General features: G+C 38.3%; 1 protein-coding gene across 1 annotated transcript in view; it reads right to left on the reverse strand.

The window, feature by feature from the left end:
- The window catches only part of LOC119838480, a 36,546-nt gene extending 12,507 nt beyond the window's left edge, over positions 1-24,039 (reverse strand). The window contains exons 1-9 of the mRNA XM_038364428.1: positions 23,583-24,039; positions 7,521-7,618; positions 6,196-6,363; positions 5,176-5,289; positions 3,929-4,082; positions 3,400-3,545; positions 2,197-2,296; positions 1,341-1,432; positions 353-535 (exon numbers count right to left, since the gene is read on the reverse strand). Coding sequence (XP_038220356.1) covers positions 353-535; positions 1,341-1,432; positions 2,197-2,296; positions 3,400-3,545; positions 3,929-4,082; positions 5,176-5,289; positions 6,196-6,363; positions 7,521-7,618; positions 23,583-23,775 — 1,248 coding nt within the window. The 5' untranslated portion in view covers positions 23,776-24,039. The remainder of the gene's footprint in view (positions 1-352; positions 536-1,340; positions 1,433-2,196; positions 2,297-3,399; positions 3,546-3,928; positions 4,083-5,175; positions 5,290-6,195; positions 6,364-7,520; positions 7,619-23,582) is intronic.
- Between the last annotated feature and the right edge of the window lie 1,421 nt (positions 24,040-25,460).

Here is a 25,460-nt window from a genome sequence, read left to right on the forward strand (position 1 = left end):
ATAACATCACCACTGCTTAAAAACTGCACTGAAGGAAAACATCGTGAGGAAACCGGCATCTGCAAAGTTCGACGACATGTGACATCTGCCAAGCCGCACTTGGCCTGCGTGCTGGATTTTGGCTTGAACCCACATAGGAGGCCTGTGTCCCAGCAGTAGGAACATATATGGGCTGATGATGATGATGATGTATTAATATATACGCTTGGTGTTACCAGTTTTTATACGTAGTGGTATTAGTGTGTTGTTTGTGTGTGTATGTGCGTTGCGTGTGCGTGCGTGTGTGCGTGCGTGCGTGCGTGCGTGCCTGCATTTGTGTGTGTGTGTGTGTGTGTGCGTGTGCGCGGCTCACCTGCAGCTTACAATCCGCCCGTATCACTTCCGCGAGACACTTGGCCGCGGAGGCGCCGAGCCGCGCCGCCTGCAGCCCCAGCGACACCAGCGCCCCGGAGCCGTTGGACACGAGCGCGCGGACGCCGTCCGAGCCGAGCGAGTTGCGGCCCACGTTCAGCACGCAGAGCGATTGGGTTACACGCTGTAATATAAATTTAATTTATTCATTCACCAGCTGCGTACCGCGGTTTCACCCGCGAAGTCCGTATCCCGTAGGAATATCGGATAAAAGTTGCCTATATGTTATTCCAGTTGTCCAACTATCTACGTACCAAATTTCACTGCAATCGGTTCAGTAGTTTTTGCGTGAAAGAGTAACAAACACACACACATCCTTACAAACTTTCGCTTTTTTTTTATGTCATAGCGGGCAGCTGAACTGGTGGTTCGCCTGATGGTAAGCGATCACCACCGCCCATAAACATTCGCAAAGGTACCTCTGTGAATGCGCCGCCCGCTTTTATGGGGTAAGGGAAAAGGAAAGGATTAACAACTGGAAAGAAGGAATGGACTAGGACGGGTGAGAAAAGGAAACGGGCATTTAGAATATTAGTAATATACATGCACCATTTGCACGTTTTATTTACAGACAATGCATTCGTACAATTTTTATAGATTGACTAGCTGTTGCCCGCGGCTTCGCCCATGCGGTCTTAATAAATTTTCACGGTACTAAGTCTCATCGCCCATTTAATCCTAATGAGGGGTGGAATTTAGCAAAAATTCTATCTCAGCGGATGCCTACGTGATAACATCTATCTGCATGTCAAATTTCAGACCGATCCTATCGATAGATCACTATCACAGACAGACAGTCACATTTGAGTTTTACATATATGTACATAGATTCATAGATTGTGAATGATTGCACGTCAAAACTCAAAAACGCGCTATATACGATAGAATGGAACCAATTCGGTCTAGTAACACTAGATACAAATACATACCACAACCCTCGCCAGGTGGTTGGTGCAATTCCTGGTCAGCTGATTGTTCCAGAGCACAAGGAAGGCGAGGCCGCGCGACTCGTAGCCACTCACTGAAATAGGAACAAATTTCAATGGTTATTATTAATATTATAGACGCAAATGTAAACTCTGTCTGGTTGTCTGTCCGTTCGTCTGTCTGTCTCTCTACCCATTTGTCCGTCGGTCTGTCTGTCTGTCTGTCTATCCATCTGCCTGTCTGTCTATCCATTTGTCTGTCGGTCTGTCTGTATGTCTGTCTGTCAGTATATCCATCTGCCTGTATGTCTATCCATTTGTCTGTCTGTCTGTCTGTCTATTCATATGCCTGTCTGTCTATCCATCTATCTGTCGGTTTGTCTATCTGTTCGTCTATTCATCTGTCTGTCTGTATATCCCATCCATCGGTCTATGCCATGTCTATGTTTATTGCCTGTCATTTTTTCGGTCGATGAATATCTACCCATCCGTATCTCACTGTCTGTCTGTCTATCCCACTTTCAGTTCGTGTGTCCGTCCATCCATCGATCTATATGCCCGTGCAATTTTTATTATCGCTAATCCAATGCGATTTATATTTTTTTTTTTTTGAAGTGAAACTTCTTTAGAATCGTTGTGATTTCAAACCTGATGCAACGGAAAAACGACAGGTAAGAGACGCAAATACAAAAATGTGTAGAATGAAGCCGGCAGAGAGTGAAACAGATATATACATACTATTTTATATATATTCATCTCATTCTTGTCGATTTACTGAAGTTTCACTTCTATCGTGTATTGCTGTTATTATTTTTTTTATTTTTTTGTCTTTTTTTCCAATAAACAATGCCCCACTCACGCGGACAGTGGTGCGGCGAGAGCGGCGAGGTGGGCGCCGACGGCGGCGTGTGCTGCGACTGCGCGACCAGCGCCTCCGCTATGTGGCCCACGCCGGCGTCCTGGGGGACATGACAAAATAAATAAAAAAAATCACTATACGTCTACACAGTTTGGACCGCCTCCTTGGTACAGTGGTTAACGCGTGAGCTTAGAACCGAGGGGTCCTGGGTTCGAATCCCGGTGGGGACGCACAAAAAAAAAAATGTCTCGGTCTGGCAGGGCACAGAAGGCTGATCACCTACTTGTCCATAAAGAAAATCGATCAGTTAAACAGATGTATATCATCTGCCCCATACCCCACTAGGGGACACTTACGCCTCTGCGAAGTAAGGAAAAGGATATGAGAAATTGGTGTAAATTAGAAACTAACAAAGTAAATCGGATACTCATAGTGCTTCGATGTATTTGCTCATTATTGCAATTCTTGATTCCAATTACGTAGAAGAAGCGTTGTCGGTATCTTTCGTCTACACTAATATAAAAAACTACTTGATTTCTGCGAATGCATTATGCTTCAGAAAGAGTCGGCGGAAAGGGCTAGAGAGAGGTCCAATATTGAACGAGGGGCTCGGTGATTATATCACGATTTATACTTAAGGTATAAATCGGTCCTTGCCTATCTGATATGAATCTGATAGGCAAGGACCGAGGACTGCTCAAGGGAGTCTTGAGTTGTCTTTAACATCGTTCCGGTTCTGCGCTTGCTCTTTATACATTGGAATATGACAATGGGTATGATAAGCCACATTATTTTGGCGTATTGCTGTGGGGATCCTGGTGCATTCCATAGGAGATCTATCTTTTGAAAATTTCCTCCTTGTAAAAAAAAAAGTATATATATATATATATTGGATTATCTAGTGGAGTGTGTACTTTAATTCATTAATTTCAACAAACATAACTCCCTCCAACACTTGTAAATCGACCTGCATACTGCGACACATTTCTGAATCGCGCTAGCGAAATGTTCTAACTACAGAACCATATAAACCACATATTTCCAACACCATTCAATCGGGGTCTTACCAGCCCACCAGTCCAGTAGGCTGGTAAAGGATTTCGATAGAGGAATTCCACCTTCCTCCCTCCACACCACAGCCCTACATAATTTTTTTTTTGTCCTTTTTTTCCTTTTTTTCTATTTTTTTTTCTTCCCAGTGACCTGTATAGAGTTGTTGGAGAGGTCGAGCAGCTGCAGCCGCATGTTGTAGCGCAGCAGCGCGGCGAGCTGGCACGCGTCGGCCGGCTCCAGCCGGTTGTCGCCGAGCCGCAGCTCGCGCACCGAGCTGTTCGACTTCAGCGCGATCACTGCGAATTGATATCTTGATTATATTAAAAAATCCAGTGTCATGATGTATGTTCTCTGTCTAACCTCTCCTACTCTTTAACTGTATATTGGCGCTTCGACGTTAATATCCTGCACTAAAACTCTATATTGGTTCTACTATGTTAATTAGAATGTTAGCTGTTGTTGTACAGCAGGAACTTTATATTGTCCCCTTTTAGGGCTTCGCCACTCTATCTATAAAGTTCTAAGATTCTCAAACTCTAAAAATATCTCTCACCTAAACACAAGAGCGGCTTCAGCCAGGCTCACCTGTTGTAAGCACTTGCAAACGATCAGTCTCAAATCTCATGCTCTACAACTCTACATCGCTCTCTCCCACTCTACATTCACGGCTCTATCTCACCCAAACACAAGAGCGGCTCTCCGGCCAGGTTCGCCTGTTGCAAGCACAGCGACCGCAGCCTGCAGGCGAGCGGTTTCAGCGCACGAGCGAGCACCTCCGCGTGCGCAGCCTCCAACGGACTCTCGGATATCTCCAGCTCCGACAGCTCTGCGCTCTGAAAAGAGATTAAGAGGGAGATTAGTATTAAAAAAAAAAAAAAATTAATCTAGAGGATTCTTTGCTGCAGAGGTAGTGCTTCTGCTAATACGCTAACCGCTTTTAAGAGGTAAAGGATCAGGGTTGACGACTAAAAAGGAAAGAATGGACTGGGAAAGATGAGGAAAGTAATGGGCATCCGGCTCCCCCACTCACCGTACGAATCACAAGAACATGCTAAAATTTCATATGGACTTTTTGTGGAGTATGGTACTTCCCGGTGCGGCTGGCTCAATCGTAGCATGTTCAAATCGATATAATATAACAAGAAACAGAATGGAAATTGAAACACATCTTTTCAGGCTTTCTAAAGCAAGAAATTCATTTGTGGGTCAAGCAAGGTATATGCTTGTATAATAGAATCCCTTTTAATATTCAAGAATTTAGTAGTGCTAAAATTAAAAACTACATTAAAAATGTATAATTCCAGAGAGTCTACTATAGCATCAACAAATGTATGGAAGATGACAAACAATGCAATATGGTTGCCTATGATCCACAGGACAGTTCGTTGCCATAAATATTATTGGACATATATATATATATTATGACAAAAATTAAATCTTAAATTGAAATGATTTTAAAAGACCAAATACAGAGTTTTATTTATGATATCCACTTTTGAATTGTCATAGCACAGTTTTTTCCATTTACTACTGGTGTAGAGATACACAGAAGAGCCTGCAAACTACACAAAAACAGCTGATCAGATCTATAAATAATTTTGTTCACAGGTTGGTGTGTATGCGATTCCCACACAATAGAAGTGAAACTTCAGTAAATCGACAAAAGAATGAGATAAATAATATGTAAAATATAAAATAGTATGTATATTTCTGTCTCATTCTTTGCCGGCTTCATTCTACACATTTTTGTATTTGTGTCTCTTACCTGTCGTTTTTTTCGTTGCATCAGGTTTGAAATCACAACGACTCTAAAGAAAGTTCACTTCAAAAAAATTGTTCACAGGTTGATAATGATTACCACATATGCAATTATTAACACGGATTGCGCGCAAGTCACGCCGCGAGTACCAACTAGTATCAACATACCTTCTTGATCATTCTAGAGGCAGACTGCCATCCTCTAATGCCGAAATGCCTCTGCCCATTGATGCAAACAGCCGTCGCGCTCTCATAGTATTCGATCATATCAAAAATCGCTTCCTGAAAAATTATTTAATGTACACCGTTAACAATATTATAAATTCGAAAGTGTGTTTGTTTGTTTTGTCTTTTTTTCACGTCGCAAAGCTGCGATTTTAAGATGATATTTGTGGAGACAGTTAGGAGGCTAGGAGTGACATAGGTCATATTTCACCATGGCGATAGGGCTATGTAACACGAAGAGAGCTTTTCAAATTCGACCAGTGAGTCCACGAGATTAGCGCAACTCTTGAGCTTTACAATGTTCGTAAGGAAAAAAAGAAAAAGCTATCTAGTCTATTCTAAATATAATAAAGTCTAAATTTAACTTCCGACGTGCGTACAGGAAGTACCTTTTGTCGGTACAGAATCTTACGTAATAAGTAGTACTGTATCTTAGCTTCCAACTTTTTATTGTTTATTATTTGTGTAGCTTTTATTTATTTATTTACATTATTCTCACTGTTATTTACTATCCGTTATTAATATATATCCTGGTCTTTTTTTCTGTTTTTGTGGTAATTTAAATATTCTATCCTTCAATTCTTTCACTTGTCTCTTTTACATATTTATCTATAATGTAGCCTAACATCATTGTTGATTTATTTGTGTTTATTTATTTCTTTCTAATCTATCCATCTTCCTTCTGGGTTCTGGCAGAATTAACAGCTTCATGGGTCAATTGACTCATGGCATATAAAGCTGAGCCTGGACCTTTTCACAGCCATAACACATCACAGCAACTTAAGTTAGTTTTTATTTTATTTCTTTTCTTTTTATATGTTTTTTTTTCTTATTTCCTGTTTTATGCTCAGTGTTTTGTCTTTTTTTGTTAATTGTTGTGTGTGTATTTGATTGTGAATAAATGTATGTCTATGTCTATTCCACGTAAAAACACACATATACAGTACAGATCTTTGCACCCACCGCGCCCTCGTCGTCGACGTGCACTTGGTCCATCTCGAGCCTGCGAAATTGCACCTTCCTCAGCAGCGCCTCGAGCGCGTCGATCGGCGCGCAGCCGCGAAGCGAACACGAGGCGAGCGCGAGGCGGGACGCGCGCGTGCTGCCGCCTATCGTGTTCTCGGGTAACTCCTGGAAATTTATTGTACGCAACATATTTCACTATATACATACAACACTATGGATGTAGACAGTTTTTCTCAGTTTCTTAAAAAAAAATCTTTGTAAAACATTAATTGTTTCGTGAACAGTGAAATCAATCAATTTTCATTTAATTTAAAACGATATCTATTAAACTATACCAGACATTTATAGTGATTTTTTTCTTCCTTCTGTTTCAGTGCATTTTCATCATTCATCATTCAACCAAACTATACATTTTGATCCCCTTTTTTTTCAAAATTCAAAATTCAAAATGTATTATTGTGATTCACAGGTTATAAGGAAGGCATTACATTATATAAAGTTCTACTGTGATCTGCCATGCGGCGTACATTTTTAATGTCATAGTCGGCATAGGAGCTGGTGGGTAACCTGATGGTAAATGCTACCACCGCCCATTAACATTTGCAGTGTCGTAAGACCTTTCGCAAAGACCATACGTCTTTGCAAATGGTTTGTCGACTTTAAAAGGTGTCCGGTAAAAAAAGTAAGATAGATGAGGGGAATTAAGGGAAGGATTGGGAAGGGAAAGGAACAGGGTAATCGGCTTCGTTATCCTTAGGAAAGGAACACGCACAGACAAACCGCCCACTATTTTAAAACTATTTATGGTTATTACAATATTTGCCAAATATCGTTCTCACGTGTCGCTAACGACACGTCGTATGCCAAATATCTTTGTGTTCTGTCGTAGCGATAATTACGCGTCGCGTCACGGGATCGCGTTTGCCTCATTGGTTGTGGTGATTGATAAAGCTTCTTTTTTTAACCGACTTCATTGAAAGGAAGTGCTCATTTTAGCTTAAACTTTTTACAGTGTGATTCGCTTTAAATCCCATACAAATTGGTCTAATTCAGACAATTGGAAGACAGTTAAATATTTCGTGAAAAGTACTTATTGTCTTATTAATAACAGTTCTATACTTAACCTGATAAATCGAATCTGATGAATTTGATAAAAAAAGCATAACGGATTACGGGAACGCTTTTACGGGAAGTCATAAAACTATATCATTTGAATACATCTTCCTCAGTAAAGAATACGTCAGTATCTGGTATCCGACTGATTAGGGGGATATCTCTCTCTCTCTCCATCTCTTACAGAACAGAACCCACTGGCCACTCACCCGTATCTGCTGCAGCACAGAGTCGATCGGCGGCGTGCCGTGACGCCGGCACGCCTCCAGGTATTCGGCGGCGAGCTGCGCCCGCGTCGTCGTCGGCACTGTAAGAAGGGTACACCAGTTATTTTACGATATTTTTTCTTTTATATCATAGTCGGCAATGGAGCTGGCGGGTCGCCTGATGGTAAGCGCTACCACGAACCATATCCCCATAGCCCATACCAACATTTGGAGAGGCGTAAGGTTAATTGCAGACCTTACGCCTCTACAAATGGATTGCCGACTTAAATTATATTGGGAAGGGATTAAGAAGGGATTGACGAGAGGAATAAAGGAAAGGAGTGGGTTACAAGGGTAAGGAAAAGGATATAGGCATCCAGCTCCCCAAACTTAAACCAATCATTTGAAATGCCAATCCAATTGAGAATAGGATCGATTCGCCACCATTTTCGTTACGTAAACGAATCAATAATCTGAGAAATGTCTGTTTGCAAGTATACCTAGTTTAGATGTATTTTACAATTATGACATTTGACACGTAAATGCAATACAACGAAGCCATTGGAGTTAATTCCTAATATGTATAAGACTATCCTATGCTATCCTATCCTATTTAATATTATAAATGCGAAAGTTAGTAAGGATGTGTATGTGTTTGTTTCTCTTTCACGCAAAAACTACTTAACCGTTTGCAATGTAATTTGGTACGTAGAGAGCTGGACAACTGGAATAGCATATAGGAAACATTTTATCCCCTTATTCCTACGGGATATAGACTTACGCGAGAGAAACCGCGAAAATACAACCATTACTTCCTTCTCATCAATACTGCTATTTTCAAATTTTAGTTTTCGATTATAATAAAAGTCGACATCATAATCTGGAGTTATTTTATATTTAATCAAATATCTGAAACGTATTTGATGAATTTTATTTTAATTTAGTGAATGAAAGAATTTTAGCATTATCTTGTGTTTGATTTTACGCGAGTATTAAACATTTAGTAATTAGAGACTTTGTAACGGATTTTAAACGCGATTTATTCATTATATTAATAACCCGAAGTTTCAAACACTTTACAGCGAGCGCGGTCACGGGGAGACTGAAAGGATTTTACTTTTATCTTTTTAAATTTGCCTTTTGTTTATGAGTATATAACTAATTATTTACAAACCGACATAAAAAAGGGTGGACCAACTGTTTACTGGATGGCCCGATTTTTATTTTTATTTTTTTTTATTTGAAAGCTGGTGCCTGCCATGTCATTCCATTTAAATTTAGTTCTGACAATATGAGGGTGTTTTAGTTCCTTGTTAAAAACAATTATATAAACGAAGATTGAAATATAATTTTTATTAGATCTAAACTTTAATAGACTTTACACAACGAGCATACTAAAACAAAAAGGAAATTTCCTTATTTTCTATTATATTTATATCATCATTAATATTCACACACACTACACATACACATACAATCTAACTACTTCAAAACTCGGATTTTAAGTAGTTTAATTTCATGAATATATAAATAACTTATTGATAAAATGTAAATTATTAAAATTGTTAATTATTACATATTATAAACTTATATTAAATTATAGAATTTAAATGTCATATGTATGTAGCTGCAATTACATTTTATTGTGTCTAAATTGAACGATTATGTACTGTATCGGGAAGACACAGACTCCTGAAACACAGCAAAAGCTATATTAGGAGTCTGGGTTTCATGTTCTATGTGATTTATAATTTGTTCAATAAATGATTTTTATTTTTATTTATTTTTTTTTTCTTCTCCCCGCCCTTCCCGTTCCTTCTTTCCAGTTATCAATCCTTTCCTTATCCCTTATTCGTTATCCCTGAAAAGCGCGCAGCACATTCTCAGAGGTCTGAGCCTCTGCGAATGTTCATGGGCGGTGGTGATCGTTTACCATCAGGCGAACCACCACAGCTCAGTTGCCCGCTATGACATAAAAGAAAAAAAAAATCGCAAAGAATATAAGGAACAAATATTAGACATAGCATAGTAAAAACCAAATATGTAACGTTAAGAGACTGTTCAAATAAAGATGATGTATGTTTATTTATAATTCAAACTATATCATGATTCATATAACATCTTATCATTGATGGTTTGTCCACACCGGTCGGAGAAGCTAGATTTAATTCTAACGGTCTTTTAGAAATTAAAGACTTTTAAACGGATTTTAAACGCGATTTATTAATTATATTATTTAAGTCGAATCGAACTCTTTACAGAGACTGACTGTCTCCTCGTCTCCTCGTGACTACCCTCGCTAAATAATATAATGAATAAATCGCTTTTAAAAATCGTCAAAAAGGCTTATTTTCTAAATGTATAATCCTCGCGTAAAATCAACACAAGAAAATACTAAGAGAGAGGTGACTTTGTATCTATACTAATATTATAAAGCTGAAGACAGAAGAGCTGAAGAGAGCTGAAGCTGAAGAGAGAAGATGAGAGAAGAGAGCACCATTAACCCAAACTATTCGGCTTATCAATGCTGTTCATGATAAAACGGATATCTTTTGTTGTCCATTGAGTGATGTTGCAAGGGTTTTGTTAGATATAATATGTTATAATCATTATTAGTTAGGTAATTAGTTAGGTTTAGTTGTAAGTTTTTTTTTTCGTTGTAATGTCGCATTGGGTTGTAACCTGTAATGGCATGTGATTTGGATAAATAAATAAAGTTTGTTTGTTTGAACGCACTAATCTCAGGAACAACTGGTTCGATTTGAAAAATTATTTCCGTGTTAGATAGCCGATTTATTGGGGAAAGGCTATAGGCTATATATGTACCCCGGGCGAAGCCGCGGCGGACCGCTAGTGTAATAATATTTATAACGCAATCGCGTCGCTCGCCCTGTGTCGCCGCACCGTCGCAGAACAGTTTCGGACGGCAACGAAATGCGTGCAAACAGCATAGAATGGACGACACCTTGATGTCAGGCGGTGTTTACGTAATGCCGGCTGTATGAAGTCACTCTGACTCACTCAGTGTCGTACGAGTCGAGCGTGGGTTACGGGATGGTGTCACGAAAGGTAGAGTTATAATCTAGATAGGTAGATTAAAGGTAGATTTATAATCTACGTAGAGTTATAATCTAGATAAACTAGCTGCGTCCCACGTTTTCAGCCGCGTAAGTCTATATCCCGTGAGAATATCGGGATAAAAGGTTGCCTATATGTTATTACAGTTGTCCAGCTGTCTACATACAAAATTTCATTGCAATCGGTTCAGTAGTTTTTGCGGATAAGAGCAACAAACACACACACACACACACACATCCTTATAAACTTTCGCATTTATAATATTAGTAGGAAGTAGGATAAGTAGAATAGGATAACCTCTATTAAAGTACTTCGAATTGACGCGCGCGAAGCCGCGGGCAAAGGCTAGTTATATATTAAATACTCAATAGAACATCGAATCATCGATCACCTAAGGTCGCAGACAGCAAAACACACAGATTAACATATAGACAAAAATATTATAAACATAAATAAAGATGACGTCACCACCGTCTGTTTCATATCGACAGTTCTTGACCCCATATTTGTTTACGTGCAATAAATATTTAATATTTGCCTAGACCACATCTCAGCGTACCATCAATCAGGCGAGATCGTGGACAAGCGCTAGCCTATTAAAGATTAAAAAAAATAAAACAAAACACGTTGTAACTTAAACAACATTAATATGTAGACTAGCTGTTGCCGGCAGCGTCGCCCGTGTGGTGAAACTGGTTTTTCCCACCTCATTCTTCCCTCTTCACGGGCAACCACACTCACATGACCGTACCGACTGCCCCGCCCCTCTATATCATAGACATATAACGTCATTACGACAATTTCCTATCAAACACGAAAAAGAATCACACACATTCAATCGATTGCGAAACGCGCGGAGTGATAGAAAAAAGCAAACAGAAAAAAACAACTGTGTGAGAGTCGAGCACGTTTCGGCACGAATTGCGGCCAGCTCGCACCGGGGTAGTACCACACCCCCACAGAAAAACGGCGTGAAATAATAGCCTGCTATTGTGTTTCGTACGGTGAGTGGGGGAGCCGGAGGCATATTACCTCCTCCTAGCCCTTCCCAGTCCGTTCGTTTTTCAATTCATGAATCCTTTCCTTATTCCTAATCCCTTAAAAGCGGGCAGCACATTTGGAGAGAGTCAGAGGTCTAAGCCTCTGCGAATCTTCATGGGCGGTGGTGATCGTTTACCATCAGGCGAACCACCAGCTCAGTTGCCCGCTATGACATAAAAAAAAACAAAACACACGTCTAATTGGGAACCTTCGTGGTTTTGAGGAACGTCTACCACTACAAAGCATCAAGCAACGCCGCGTTCCTACTTCGTCCATATGTATGCTTAACATAAATCTTTTTAACTACGCAACGGATTTCGATGGGTTTTTTTTTTTTATTTTGTAATAAATAGAGTGATTTAAGAGGAAAGTTTTTTCTATGTATCACAACATCTTTTTGAGTATTCCGAATTTGACGCGTGCGAAGCCGCGGGCAAAAGCTAGTCACTACACAGTATAAGGCAAAGTCGCTTCCCGCGTCTCTATGTATGCTTAAATTTTTGAAACTACGTAACGCATTTTGATGGTTTTCTTTTTAATAGATAGAGTGATTCAAGAGGAAGGTTTATATATGTATTACTAGCTGCGCCCCGCGGTTTCACCCGCGTAAGTCCGTATCCCGTAGGAATATCGGGATAAAAAGTTGCCTATATGTTATTCCAGTTGTCCAGCTGTGTACGTAGCAAATTTCATTGCAATCTGTTCAATAGTTTTAGCGTGAAAGAGCAAAACACACACACACACACACACACACACACACACATCCTTACAAACTTTCGCATTTATAACATTAGTAGGAAGGATGACATCTATTAAGCCACTACGATAGTAACGCGTGCGAAGCCGCGGGCGAATGCTAGATGGAAGCAAGACTTAACCGCGCCGCAGTAATTTTCCACCGGGTCGTTGACATCGCGCCGCGACTACCTAGTGTCTAGTTGAACACAACACACTGGCCAGCATCCAAAATTAGGCTCGAGTTAGGAAAAAAACGTGGCCAGCTCGCTTACCGCTATACCGCACTAGCATTTGTTTACAGAAGTTGAGTTAATATTGAAAAATACAGTATTGATACACAAATAAAAAACAGTGGTGGCTCTGTGTTGACGAACTCGGACTTAAAATCGATAAGTCGGGGATTCGAGATGAGGCGAGCGTGCAGAAAATAAATAAATAGATTTTCCAATTAATCTGCGCATGTGGATAACATCACCGCTGCTCGAAACGGTGAAGGAAAACATCGTGAGGAAACCGGCGCGTCCAAGAATCGAAAGTTCCACGGCATGTAACATCGACCTGCTGCCAGCCCGCACTTGACCGTGACCGTGGCCGTGGTGGATTATGGCCTGAATCACTCATAGGAAGCTCGAGTCCCAGCAGTGGGAACATATATATAAAACTAGCTCTTCGCCCGTGGCTTCGCCCACGTAGAATTCGCAAATATCGCGCGACATGGTAAGGAGTATTTTATTCGCATTAAAAAGTATGGTTTGTTCTTTCCCACGTTTAGCTCCATCTTCATAACAAGTTTCATCAAAATCGGTTTGACAATAACGAACTTCCATACAAGCTTTCATCCCCTCTTTCAACCCTTTCTACCCTTTTTTCGCGATAAAAAGTATCCCATGTCCTTTCCCAAGTTCAATTCTATCTTCATACCAAATTTTATCAAAATGGGTTCAGTGGTTTAGGCGTGAAGGCATAACAGACAGACAGACAGACAGAGTTACTTTCGCATTTATAATATTAGTAGGGATTATAGATTTTATAATAACATACAGCATTGCCATACAACTGCGAAGATCAAGAAAACGCATCTTTCACAATTGTTATATTTACGGCATCATCATGAGCCCATATATGTTCCCACTGCTGGGACACAAGCCTCCTATGAGGGTTCAGGCCATAATCCACCACGCTGGCCAAGTGCGGGTTGGCAGATGTCACATGTCATCGAACTTTTGATTCTTGGACATGCCGGTTTCCTCACGATGTTTTCCTTCACCGTTTAAGCAGTGGTGATGTTATCCACATGTGCAGATTAATTGAAAAATCAATTTATTTCCTGCACGCTGGGTAGGTCTCGAACCCCGACTTATCGATTTTGAAGTCCGAGGTTCTCACCATTGAGCCACCGCTGCTTTTTATATTTAAGGCATACTAACATAGTTTTAAAGAATTACACAAGATGAGTCTTGTTACTTTTACATAAGTAAATTATAAAATGAAATAGAATATATAATGCGTTTTACGTTTCTTTGAGGTCCGTACAAGTGAAGCTACGGCCGAAAACCCAAGCTAATTAACTCTAGTCTTCCGCCCCGGATTTGCCCATGGTACATATTATAAAGCCTTATAGCACTCGGAATTTTCGCACATATGCAACAGTGACATAATTTTTTTAATCGGTCCAGCAGTTCCTGTGATTAGCATGTTTCAAACCAGCAAACTCTTCACCTATATTTCATTAGTTAAAACACATAATATACCATAAATAACCTCACTCAAGTTCCCTCTACCCCTCCACACAAACCTATCGAAACCGCTGCACCCACAGCGAGAGCAAAACATACAAACGAACGCGCACTATCGCCGTAACGACATTGGCTTTGAAAACTTCACACCTTGACAGTGATATTTCAAATGGACGTAACGGGGCCAGCTATTTTGGGCGTTGTGACTAAACTTTACACACATTACTCATGCATTATTTCGCCCGCGAATTGCCACATAATATTCTGTGAAATGGTAAAACATATATATTTCGGGATGACTTAGGTGCGGAGCTGCAGTTTGGCCTGATGTTATTACAATAAATAGAGCTGGTGGATATTTCGAGAGATTTTATCTAGTCCCGAAATAAGCAGTGCCTGTAGGTATCTAGGTACTGTATCGGGAAGACACACGCTTTCATAATTATATCTACGTCTATTCCGCAAGGATTTCCTCGTATATGCATGACATCATACAATTAATACTAGCTGGCCGCTGCTCTGCTAATCTCTCTATTAGTGAGTACAAGGTCTAATGACACTTCTTACAATAATTATATATGTAATATACTAGCTGCACGCCCCGGCGCCGCCCGAGTTGTCATTTACAGTAATTAAAATTATTTAAACTATCCTATCTCTCAAGTTGGATCGAACTGCACTGCATGATGTGCGAATTTTATTATAATCGGTTAAGTGGTTTAGGAGTCCATTGAGGACAAACATTGTGACACGAGATTTATATATATTAAGATAAAATAATAATATATTACATGCTTTTGCCCGCGGTTTCGCACGTGTTAAATTCGGAGTGTAAAACCCCGCCCACTCTCCATTTCTTTCTATAGTTCTAAATCTTCCTCTTGAAATCCCAACAAAATCTACGTTGCGTAATTTAAAAAATCTAAGCATACAGACACACAGACGGCGGAAACCGCCATTATATAGTGATTTTGTTCAGTGTGGGCACATCTCGGCTCGAATCGGTGGTAGCACTCACCATCAGGCGACCCACCAGCTCTATGGCCGATGGTGATATAAAAAAAAAACTATGTTAATCGGTTAAAGTTCTATCAGGGTATTTTTAAAATCGATAAAGTTTCACTTTACCGCGCGTCGTCACATGCAAAAATACTAATCTTTCGTTTAAATGATCAGTGTAGCTAGCACTACATTTAAGACTAGATAGTGGACAGCAGTGAAGGACAATAACAAAGGTGGCCATCAACCACCCGACCGGGTACCTAAACTGAAACAGATAAACATCGAAACAATGCGATACGATACCAAAGCGCCTCGCAGTCTGAGCTGCGGCTGGTCGTGACACTGGGCTACCTCCCTCTCCCTCCCTCCCCACTCCCCCTCCCGTATATGTGATACATCGCATGCAACGTTGCCGCTATGCTTTATGCTTGCTATGGCCATGGTTGTTATTAACTTCACCTGTAGGTTTATAAATCAACACGTAGAGAAAACATGTCGCACTTAAACCTTTTTGGGAAATTGCGCGTGCGCAATAAGTACATGACACTTTGCCAGATTTATAGTTCACTAGCTACGCACCGCGGTTTCGCCCGCGTAAGTCCGTATCCCGTAGGAATATCGGGATAAAAATTCTATGCCTTAGTGTTATTCCAGTTATCCAGCTATCCACGTACCAAATTTCATTGCAATCGGTTCGGTAGTTTTTGCGTGAAATAGTAACAAACCTCCATACATACATACATACCTCCATCCATACTTAAAAACTATCGCGTTTATAATATTAGTAAGATACTAGTATTTTCTGTAAGCAATTTCTAACCGACATTCCCAAAACTCCTGGTTCTAAATTCGAGGGATTCCACTGTTTTGTTACGCGTTCACTCCGCGGGTTTTCGCGCTGAATGTTTCATGTGCTTGATAAGCAATTGTAGTCGTTTGATCCCATTGTAAAATCTTATATCTTAAAAACGAGCAATTTTTGTACAAATTTATTATTTGAACCTCGGAATCGGCTCCAACGATTTTTATGAAATTTTGTATATAGGGGGTTTCCGGGGCGATAAATCGATCTAGCTAGGAATCTTTTTTAGAAAATGTCATATTCGTGTTTTATCGACTTAAACTTAGCGACTCTTCCTGACATCTATTGGCGAATAATAATAGTAATACTATTTTTTCTTCCTGACATCTATTGGCGAATTATAATAATAATACTATTTTTTGGGGAATAATTAAAGTTCCAGCAGATGGCGTTGTCAAGTAACGAAGTCAATGAGTGTTTGCTTTGAGGTTAGACTAATTGTTTATATTGTTTTGTGTATTCTTAATGCACCTGTTCACTGGAAAAAACGCTTATAAACAATCTAATTTCACGAAGTTAAACCAAGCAAAGCTCGGTCATCCAGGTGCTGTTATGTTAAATATTAAATAATTGATACTGGATACATACGCGCAAAGGTCAACGCTAAATTTCAGCCTGCGGTTCCGCTCAAAAATAATGTTGTAAATATAAGATGATGTTACTATCTACGAGTATTCTCTAAAAATTCCATATAGACTATAATATCTATATAATCTATAGATAAAAATGAATCACCGAAATTGTTGCTAAGCGTAAAACTCGCGGACGGCTAGACCAAATGGGCTATTTTCATATATTTTTTTTTGTGTCAAGGCATAACGAAGGTTCTTATGGAGAGAGGAACGAATATACCACGGGTGTCACCGGGACGGTGCGCTAGTATAACACTATAAGACAATAAACATCAAATACATTTAATATTGTACACACACACACACACACGCGCGCGGGCGCACGCGCACATCTAGATTCACAACAAACAAAAAAGCACGCACACACACAACAACCGTAGCTAGCATATATCGATCAACTTAATCCCACACTAATCCGCGCGACCTTGGCTAGCCGTATACAATTTCGCATTGTATAAGCGGCAACAATAATAATAATAAAATAATTGATAACGGTCGTAGTATTTGTAAAAATAGTCAAACACTATCGCTTAGCTTATCGATGTAGATAGACATATGTTTAGCGTGGATTGTGTGTGTGTGTGTGTGTGTGTGTGTGTACATAGATAACCTAACTGTTACCCGCAGTTACGGCCGCGTGGTCGATACAAATTTTGCATGGTACAAACTCTACCTACTACGATAAAATAGGGGATGAAGGTCTACCCTATTTTAACCCCTTTTGGTGAGAATTTATCGAAACCATCCTATTAATATTATAAATGCGAAAGTTTGTATGGATGTATGGATGTATGGATGTTTGTTACTCTTTCACGCAAAAACTACTGAACCGATTGCAATGAAATTTGGTAAGCAGATAGCTGGACAACTGGAATAACATATAGGCAACTTTTTATCTCGATATTCCTACGGGATACGGACTTACGCGGGTGAAACCGCGGGGCGCAGCTAGTAATTTATATAGTTCTGCAATGGACCTTATGCATCTCCAAATGTTCATGGGCGTTGGTAGCGCTTACCATCAGGCGTCCCACCAGCTCCATAGCCGTCTGTGACATAAAATAAAAAGGACCCTTTCTTGACGGATGTCTACTTTATAGTGGCTATCTGTCTGCCAAATTTCAGCCCGGACGGTCGAGTGGCTTAGACTGAGAATGACACCTCTGCGTTTTATATACATGTATTAAGATATAATAGATACCGCGAAAAGTCTTTTTCATGGTCGGTTAGATGAAGCCGCAAATGGCGATCTGCTAAGACACCCTTTTCGGGTACATAAAGGATTTTTTGAACAGGATTTTTTTGGTAGCTTTCTGGTATCATGATGATTAGAACGACACCTAATATGTCAAAATCCTTCCAAAGGTTTGAATTGTACTATGCGATTCGATTGCGGTACATAATAGATTTTTTTAGACTTGGGGATCACGAACACGAATCACCCAATGATGAAAATACATTTGAAATCGGTTGAGCAGTTCCTGATCGGATTAGCGCGTTCGGACAAACAAACTCTTCAGCTTTATATTATGAGCTTAAATTGTAGAATTTACCGTCATTTTTATAGCGATATATGCCGTGGAACGCAGATTAGAATATTTAGAGACGGAAGGCGCGTATTTTGAGCACCTTAGCAAATATTAATTTAATATTATTAATAGAAAATAAAAAAAGAAATATGCTAACCTAGTCTCAGATATTTGCTGTGGAATACCAATTTATAAACAAACTATTATTCGCGCCGCGGCTATGCTCGCGTCAATGGAAAATTCCATAAGAATGAGATGTTTCACTGCGACTAAAAGCAGCCCATGTCACTCTCTAGCCTCCTGACTATCTCCAGACACAGAAGTCATATCATGCAACCGCTGTGTTGCGACGTGAAAGAATAAACTCCATTTTCGAGTTAATGTAACATGTAATGTAATCATGAGCCTATATAATTTGTTCCCACGTGTTATGACAAACCTCCTATTCTGGCCAAATGTAGGTTGGCAGATGTCACATGTAGTCTTCAACGACAACTTTTAATCCTTGGACACGTCGGTTTCCTAACGATGTTTTTCATCACCGTTTCGAGCAGTGGTGATAGTGTCCATATGCGCAGATACATTGAAAAACCCAATTTATTTCCTGCACGCCCGCCTGGTCTCGAACCTCCGTCATATCCTCCTCTAAGACCCTCACCACTGAGCCGCCAATGCTACGCTCGAACCATCGACTTATTGATTTTTAACTCCGACGTCCTCACCACTGGACGATAACTACGTTTTAGAGGAGCGAGAACATGGAACCAATGCAACATTCGGCAACATTGTTCACCAACTGTTGCTCAACAAACGTTGATCACAAATACTAGGCTGTATTGGCACAGTATCCATCACATATACTCCACAATTAGTATACAACTAGCTGTGACCCGCGGTTGAAACCGCGTAAATCCGTATCCCGTAGGAATATCGGTATAAAAAGTGCCTATGTGTTATTTGAGTTGTCCAGCTATCAACGAAGCAAATTTCATTGCAATCGGTTCAGTAGTTTTTGCGTGAAAGAGTAACAGACGCACATATACTTATGCATCCATCCTCACAAACTTTCGCATTTATAGTATTATTCGCCAATAGATGTCAGGAAGAGTCATAATAAATTGGGTTTACTCAAACGCCTCCTATTTGTTAAAAAAGTAAGTTTAAGTCAATAAAACACGAATAAAACATGAATATGACATTTTCTAAAAAAGATTCCTAGCTAGATCGATTTATCGCCTCCGAAACCCCCTATATACTAAATTTCATGAAAATCGTTGGAGCCGATTCCGAGATTCCAATTATATATATATACTAGCTGCACCCGGCAAACGCTGTTCTGCCTTACTCTTATCATTTAGGGGTATGAAAAATAAATGTTGGCCGATTCTCATAGATACCGGATAAGCACAAAAAATTTCATCAAAATCGGTCAAGCCGTTTCGGAGGAGTATGGCAACGAAAACTGTGACACGAGAATTTTATATATTAAAGATACAAGAATTGCTTGTTTAAAGGTATAAGATAGTATATTTCTATCTTGTGCACTACCACTCCCCTCCTTCGCAGCTTTCCTCTGCTTTGCGGTTGTCTGGAAGAGATCGCTTGCAAGCGATAAGACCGCCTTCTGTACTTATTTTTTCATATTATGTCCATTGTATTGTTCTTTCTTTATGTACAATAAAGAATTTTTATTATTATTATTATAGTCCCCCACATCATCACGACAATGGCGGCAAATCTACGTGAAAATTCATCAATAGCGCAATAGACGTTTCAACTTACATCATTCGGGTGTGCGAAATATACATATCGAATTTACCGGGAACGGTGATTCACAAACGGATACAGTGATTTTCGCATGAAAGAGTATCGAGCATACATCAGATACATTCATACAAAGTTACAATCCTACTTCCTACTTCCTATCCTACTAGTTCTACTAATCCTACTATCCTACTAATATTATAAATACGAAAGTTTGTAAGGATGTGTGTGTGTTTGTTACTCTTTCACGCCAAAACTACTGAACCGATTCCAATGAAATTTCTTACGTAGATAGCTGGAGAGCTGGTATAACATATAGGCAATTTTTTATCCCTATATTCCTACGGGATACGGACTTACGCGGCTGAAACCGCGGGGCGCAGCTGTTGCTATCTAAATTAAAAACTGTTTCGCGATGCACTCAGTGATTATACCGCGATCAAGTAGAAAACATGCATATGAGATATTTTTAAAGAACAGAATAAATTCTATCAGGATGCGGGATTCGAACCCGCGTCATTTGTCGAACCGTGGCAGCGCCTAACCTCTCGGCCATCGGTGATCTTCATTCATTTTTTGAACAATAGCTCTATAATTAAAAAAAAATACATTTATATAACACTAGCTGCGTCCCACGATTTCACCCGCGTAAATCCGTATCCCGTAGGAATGTCGGGATAAAAAGTTGCCCATATGTTATTCCAGTTGTCCAGCTGTCTACGTGTCAAATTTCATTGCAATCAGTTAAGTCTGAGTTTTTGCGTCAAAGAGCAACAAACACACACACATCCTTACAAACTTTCGCAGTTATAAGTTTAAGTTTATTTATTATTTATATAACCTTTGAGCCTATTAAACATCCTTTAGAAAACCACAAGTCAATGGCGGACAAAGTCACGTCTTTAAACTAGCTAACTATTATGATAACAACAAACATATAAAATTACGAGAATTGAATGCACGCTATTCAATTCTTACATTACGGAATGTGCAACTACACAAATTATAAACTGCTCCAATATCATGCCAAGTTCTATAGCGTTAGCTAGCTGATTTAAGTAATTCAGCATGATCAAAACATTCACACCTTAATTTAAAGTTATTATTAGTTACTAGGAGGCCCGTGTCCCAGCAGTGGGAATGTGTATGGGCTGATGATGATGATGATGATGATGATGATGATGATTATTATTATTATTATTTGCTATAACAATGTTTATGTCTAGACAATCAAGAGAAATCGAGAATAGTGCTATAATAAAAAATATCTCAATATAAAAGTAGAAGAGAGACTTTTGGTTTCAACAAGGCGGAAGATTTAGTTGCTATAAAAAATTTGAATATCCTACTTTCCTACTAACACTATAAATGCAAAAGTTTGTAAGAATGTGTGTGTGTGTTTGTTGCTCTTTCACGCAAAAACTACGGAACCGATTGCGATGAAATTCGACATGTAGACAGCTGCACAGCTGAACTGGAATAATACATAGGCAACTTTTTATCCCGATATTCCTATGGACTTACGCGGGTAAAACGCGGGGCGCAGCTAGTTTGAATTATTTTTTTAAATATTTGGATGAATAAGTGATAAAATATGCAGTTATTTTTCAGAAAAGAAACCGGCCGGCAAAGCACCTGTAACAGCAGCAGTGTTACAGGTGTTTATGGGCAGTGGTGACTGGTTATCAGGAAAGACTATCAAATGATGGCCCAGAAGCCTTGGGCTACCCGAATCACACCTATTTTTAATGTTATATGAGCTGTTGTTTTAAGTTTTTTAAGATATTTAACTGTACCACAGGAGATAAAACAAAATAAATAAAAAAAAAAAATTTGTAGGTAAGACCTTTTTATTTTTCTCTTATTTAATAGTTGCAAGACAATTCAAAGCAAATTAAAGTGAATAATTGACTTAAAGCCTTATTTCATTTTGCTATTCAGACCTTCTCAATACAGAGACAATTTGCTTGTTTGCTTCACACACCCACACGCTTGACAGGACAAGGTGGTCCCCCTGTATAATACTATTATTATATATATATATATATACATTTCTAGAACTTACCATGAATATACATAGACATATATACTTAAAACATTTGTGGAGTGGATTTTAGAGAAATTGATTAGTTTTTACAGCAAGATAAAATAAACTTATTGTCACTGTTGCCATCTTAGCATTTAAATTAAAATGTTAGCAGCTATTAGAAAATATAGTGCATTTTACAAGAAAAATTAAATAAAATCTCATTGAAATCTCGAAAGATGAAAATAAGCTACAACATGGGATATACTCAACTTGATCCATCTCATGTCAACATTTTATCTGATTTTGATAGTAATCCTACTAATATTATAAATGCAAAAGTTTGTAAAGATGTGTGTGTGTGTTTGTTTCTCTTTCAAGCCAAAAGTACTGAACTGATTGCAATGAAATTTGGTACATAGACAGCTGGACAACTGGAATAACAACTGGGTATGGTCTTACGCGGGTGAAAGCCTGGGACTCAGCTAGTGCAGCTATAAAATTATGCATATATACTGTTTAAGATTTAAGATAATAAATAATATTTTTTTAAATGAAAGCTCCCATGATTTTGGTAGATGAAAACTAACAGTTTTATGAAGTATACACAATCTAGGCCTATTATTGAGTGCTTAAGGTGGATGATAGATCTCTGAGAGATGCCAGTACTTTTTATATTTCATAACAGGTAAGCAATCATCACATGAACACTTAGCAGAGGTAGTGTCTCATGAATGTGCAGCCCGCTTTAAAAGAATATAGTATAATAGGTAGTAAGAAAAGTGTTGACAACAGGAATAAAGGTATGGACTGGGAAGGGTGAGGATGAAGGTAGGGCCCTCCACTCCACTGGTTGATGTGACTTGTACTTATGATGTACATGTAAAGCAATACCAAGTTAACAACATATATATAATATACTAGCTGTGCCCTGCGGATTCACATGTGTAAGTCCGTATCCCGTAGGAATATCGGGATAAAAAGTTGCCTATATGTTCTTCCAATTGTCCAGTTGTCTACATACCAAATTTCATTGCAATCGAATCAGTAATTTTTGCGTGAAAGAGCAACAAACACACATCCTTACAAACTTTCACATTTAAAATATTAGTAGGATTAATATACATGAATAATGTGACACATTGTGTATGTGCGATGGACTCCTAAATTACTCTACCGATTTTAATCAAATTTTCACACCATGTTCAGTTTGATTCAACTTAAAGTATCAACCAAATTCATTAACTTGCTCTTATACAGAGTATGGCTAAGTAAGAAAATGATTTAATTAATCCTGGTGATTCAAATCATGATACTAAGATAAATACAAGGAATTATTGTATTGGCATCAATACTTGCCAAGTGTAAAAGATGTGAATTAGATCTAAATGTTGTACAATTAGTCAAAATTGAGTCTAAAAGAATGGTTTACATACAAACATACAGGTGAAGCTAATAAGAGCGTGTTAATAAAAATTTCGTCGCTGAGAAAAAAATTGTGTGTCATTTCTTCAGTGTGTATAATACTATAGATTCTTCTGTTATTTTTTTACATGTACGTTGTTTAAAACAAGATAATTATAGTACATAACTAAATGAATAGCAAGACAGCTCCTATAAGGTTTTGTCACTCTGCCAACGAAAAAAATTGCCTTACCTTCATGCCAAGGGTTGGCTGGTTCGAAGTATTTGGTGACTAGCTGCTCATCATGAGGAAAGGACACCTTTCGCCTGTGTTTTTCCGTTTTTTTCTCACCGACTTCATCCCGAACAACAACACTTGTTTCCTCTTTTACCACTACAGTCTTATCACTTACGCCCGAACATGTATTTTTATCATTAGTAGACATATCTTTCGCTAAATATATGGCCACATATCATTTGTGCAATCATTAGAATTAAATACCACATAAATATAACACTATTATTGACACAAAACTCACTTCGATTCAAAACCAAACAGAGCGTTGCACGTATAATTTCGCGACGTCAATTCATTTTTCGTACGTTTTTTCGCGTTTCGGCGTTTTTTTCCAATTTTCAATTCTCGTTTCGAACCAAAACAATTCGCACCTTTCATAAATCGTTTACCGCCATATTGGATTAAAGAAGACAAAAGGAATGTTTTTGTTTTTGAAGGCTAGGGGGCGCCATTGTTTTCCTAGTGTAGCCAGAGCAATAATCAATAAATATTCACAAAATATTGCAAAAATTGAAAATATATTTTAAACATTAAGTTTAATTACGTAAAAGCCTCCTATTTACAATGAAAATACCAATCTTGTCATTTATGTTGGAATTACGCATAGTTTTTTAGTACAGCCACTAGCCGTTAGATGGCACATAACCATAATTATTATTCCTATGGTATATAAGTAAAATAGATTTAAGCATACATAGAGACAGAGAAAGCGACTTTGTTTTATACTATATAGTAATATAGAACTTATAATAGAAATTAATGCTGTTAATTTATTGATTACTGCTGCTCAAAACATTTTTAAAGTTGCTTGTATTTGAATATCTTGCTTCAAGTGAGCAATAGTTTGTTGAGATTAAAAAGTCACTTAATTTAATTTTATGTTTCCTACTAAAATCTATCTTCTTTTTATTTATGGAAAGTCACAATTTGTTATGGTTGAGAATTGACAAAAAAAGAATGATTATGTAAGTATAAATAGGAAATTAAAAACTTCGTCGTAGTTCATACTAATTTTCCATTCTAATACTTCGTATTTACAATTCAAAAATTTAGTTAAATGTATAAATATATGTATTACGAAAAAATATGCTGGATACAAATTATTTTTCAGTGTGGCCAATTCTTTATACCATAGATAAGTTAAAGTACTCAGTTGAAGTATTACTACTCTTTGTCAATGTCAAACTTATTGCGCTAAGCAATTTGTAATTTTGATTTTTATTTACGTAGGAACTAGTTCTTAATATTATTTTTGTATCGTTTACCCGTTTACCACAATTTAGTACTCAAAAATCAAAGTTTTAACTGTACTCGACGTTTATTAAATGCACTTTTTAATAAGTGCCAGAACAGTTTCTGCGTTAAACCGTTGTTTGTATATTAGTGCATTTTCATAAAAAGGGTGATTAGTTTTTCTACGTAGCTTACCTAAGTATGTTCCAATTTTGTTTGTTCGCTATTCAAATTAGTTGTAAACACGTGTTCAATTCTGAGCACATGTTATATTCTTCTCTCGTCGAAACTTGTTGTTTCAGATTGTTGAGTTTTGAAAAAAAAGGATTGTTATGTCTTCTCACTAATTGAGATATTCCCGAAACAATAGATAGGATTTATCATTCTAAGGGCAACCAAGAAGGTCGATTTTACAATATGAGTTATTTTCTTTTATAGAATTTTGTAAAATTAATATATTATAAATTTAGATTAAAATACATAAAAACATAATTACCTAGCAACTCAGTTAACACTTTGAAGGACGGTATAGTCTAATTGAGTTACCCTATTATGGCAGTATGATCTGTCATACATTGCCTATAGGTAGGGCTGCCACCT

This window comes from Zerene cesonia, unplaced genomic scaffold (assembly GCF_012273895.1).
Source record: "Zerene cesonia ecotype Mississippi unplaced genomic scaffold, Zerene_cesonia_1.1 Zces_u003, whole genome shotgun sequence".
Classification (NCBI taxonomy): domain Eukaryota; kingdom Metazoa; phylum Arthropoda; class Insecta; order Lepidoptera; family Pieridae; genus Zerene; species Zerene cesonia.